Consider the following 1924-nt stretch of genomic DNA (forward strand, 5'->3'; position numbering starts at 1 on the left):
GAAATTGACTTAATGGGGTCAGAACAAATTGGAAATGCAACAGATAATAAAATGCAACAAACTTGTTTTGTATTTGGCAAGTTTAACAAGTTTGCAGCTCAAACCCAAGTGTTTCAGACCCTGCTCGGCCAAGAAACATGATTAGATAATCACAATCCCTTTGTCAATAGCACCGGATGGACTGTGGTGTCACCCTTTATGAAAGGTTTTGAGGTTGCACAACATTGTGGTAATTTAAATGAAAGAAAAATCTTGGGTGCCTATGGTTGGAGTATGCAGGGTACAAACGACAGTCTTTGGAACAATAACACTGCAAAAGTGTTCCCTCCTGGATATTTCTTAATCTGTGGAGATCGCACATGGGCAGGTGTTCCAAGAAATGCTTTTGGTGGTCCTTGTTATATAGGCAAACTAACTCTATTAACAGTAGCCCATAGAAATTGGATCAATATAACCCATACATTGTCAAGAACAAAAAGAAGTGTTCATCAGCTTTCTGCTAGTTGTAATGACAACGTAGAATTGTGGTCAGCCACAGCCAATGCGTTTGCTTCTTTAATACCCGGTATAGGTACAGCGCAAGCCTTAAAGCAATTAACAAAGCTAGCATGTTGGTCTATAAAACAAGCTAATGCAACCACTGCAATTTTGTATGAAATGGAACAAGATATGGCTAGTATGCGGCATGCAGTGTTGCAAAATAGAGCAGCTATTGACTTTTTGTTATTAGCACAGGGACATGGATGTGAAGATGTAGACAGCATGTGTTGTTTTAATTTGTCTGATCATAGCATTTCTATTCAGAAACAACTACAATGGTTAAAAGACCATACAAAGAAAATCACTGTTGAAAACAATCCGTTTGATAACTGGTTACAAACTTTGTTTGGAAGCCTGTTACCATGGTTGCTATCTGTGATCAAAGAATGTCTACGATGGTGTGGGATGATAGTATTAATTATAATTATAGTAAAAATTGCTTATCACTGTATATTGCATAATGTATTGCCAAAAACAAATACCGTGTTGCTTGTGCAAAAAGAAAAAGGAGGAATTGTTGGAGAATGGTTAAAGGAAGGTGGTCATGGCTCCATGGAAAGGTTATGTGAGTCTAGAATGTTTGGTCTTGACATCAGTGAGCCTTGACATGAGCAGGCCAAGCAGACTGCAGTGGAAAACCCCAAGTTGTGCTGATAAGGAAGCAACTGAAGGTCTCGCCGACCTTGACGGCATGAAGCAAACAACTTTTGAGGAAGTAGTCGGTGGAGAAAAAGGAAGAACCCTAAATTTAGCTATGCGAGCAAAACCGCAAGTAGGAGGAATATGATAATGTAACCTTTAGAGCTTAGCCAATAAGTAAGTGTTGAATATACATAATTATTTGTAACAATATAAAAGTCTGAGTGCGCCGCAATAAAGTTGAAGCTTGCTTTATCACTCACATTGAGTCGGCTGCTTGCTTCTCTCGCTCGTCGCATTTCTTCCCATTTTAACATTTTCTGTTCTTCATGAAAAACAATCCAAATAATGGAAAGCATAAGAAATCAAAGTTTCAGGGAAAGGAACAACATCTTTATTTGGCCTGTTGAATTGTGATGGGTTTCATTCACACATACAACAAAGAAATTCTTCTTCTATCAAGAATTTTTAAAATGTGTATTTGTAATAAATATATATGTATATATGCACTATAATAATAAATTTTACTTTTAATCTCAGAAAGCACCATTTCTTAGGGAGATTCTTTCAGCGGTAGAGATAAGAATGAAAGGAGGTTAATTGTACCAGGTGATACTCTCAGTCAAATGTCCACATTTGGTCTACCCTTTAAGATACAGAGAAGAAAACATAAGTGTCATACCTAGTTTTATTTGAGTCTGTGGCAACCATGAGAGTACATGAAATCATGTGTAGTGTTTTGCCA

At 37.3% G+C, this 1924-nt stretch overlaps 1 protein-coding gene across 1 annotated transcript; it reads left to right on the forward strand.

The window, feature by feature from the left end:
• The first annotated feature begins 273 nt into the window (after window positions 1-273).
• On the forward strand, window positions 274-1146 carry LOC121080694 (syncytin-A-like). The gene has a single exon (XM_040578835.1). The coding sequence runs from the start codon at window positions 274-276 to the stop codon at window positions 1144-1146; it is 873 nt and encodes a 290-aa protein (XP_040434769.1).
• Window positions 1147-1924: the final 778 nt, after the last annotated feature.

This window comes from Falco naumanni, chromosome W (assembly GCF_017639655.2).
Source record: "Falco naumanni isolate bFalNau1 chromosome W, bFalNau1.pat, whole genome shotgun sequence".
In the NCBI taxonomy this organism is placed as follows: domain Eukaryota; kingdom Metazoa; phylum Chordata; class Aves; order Falconiformes; family Falconidae; genus Falco; species Falco naumanni.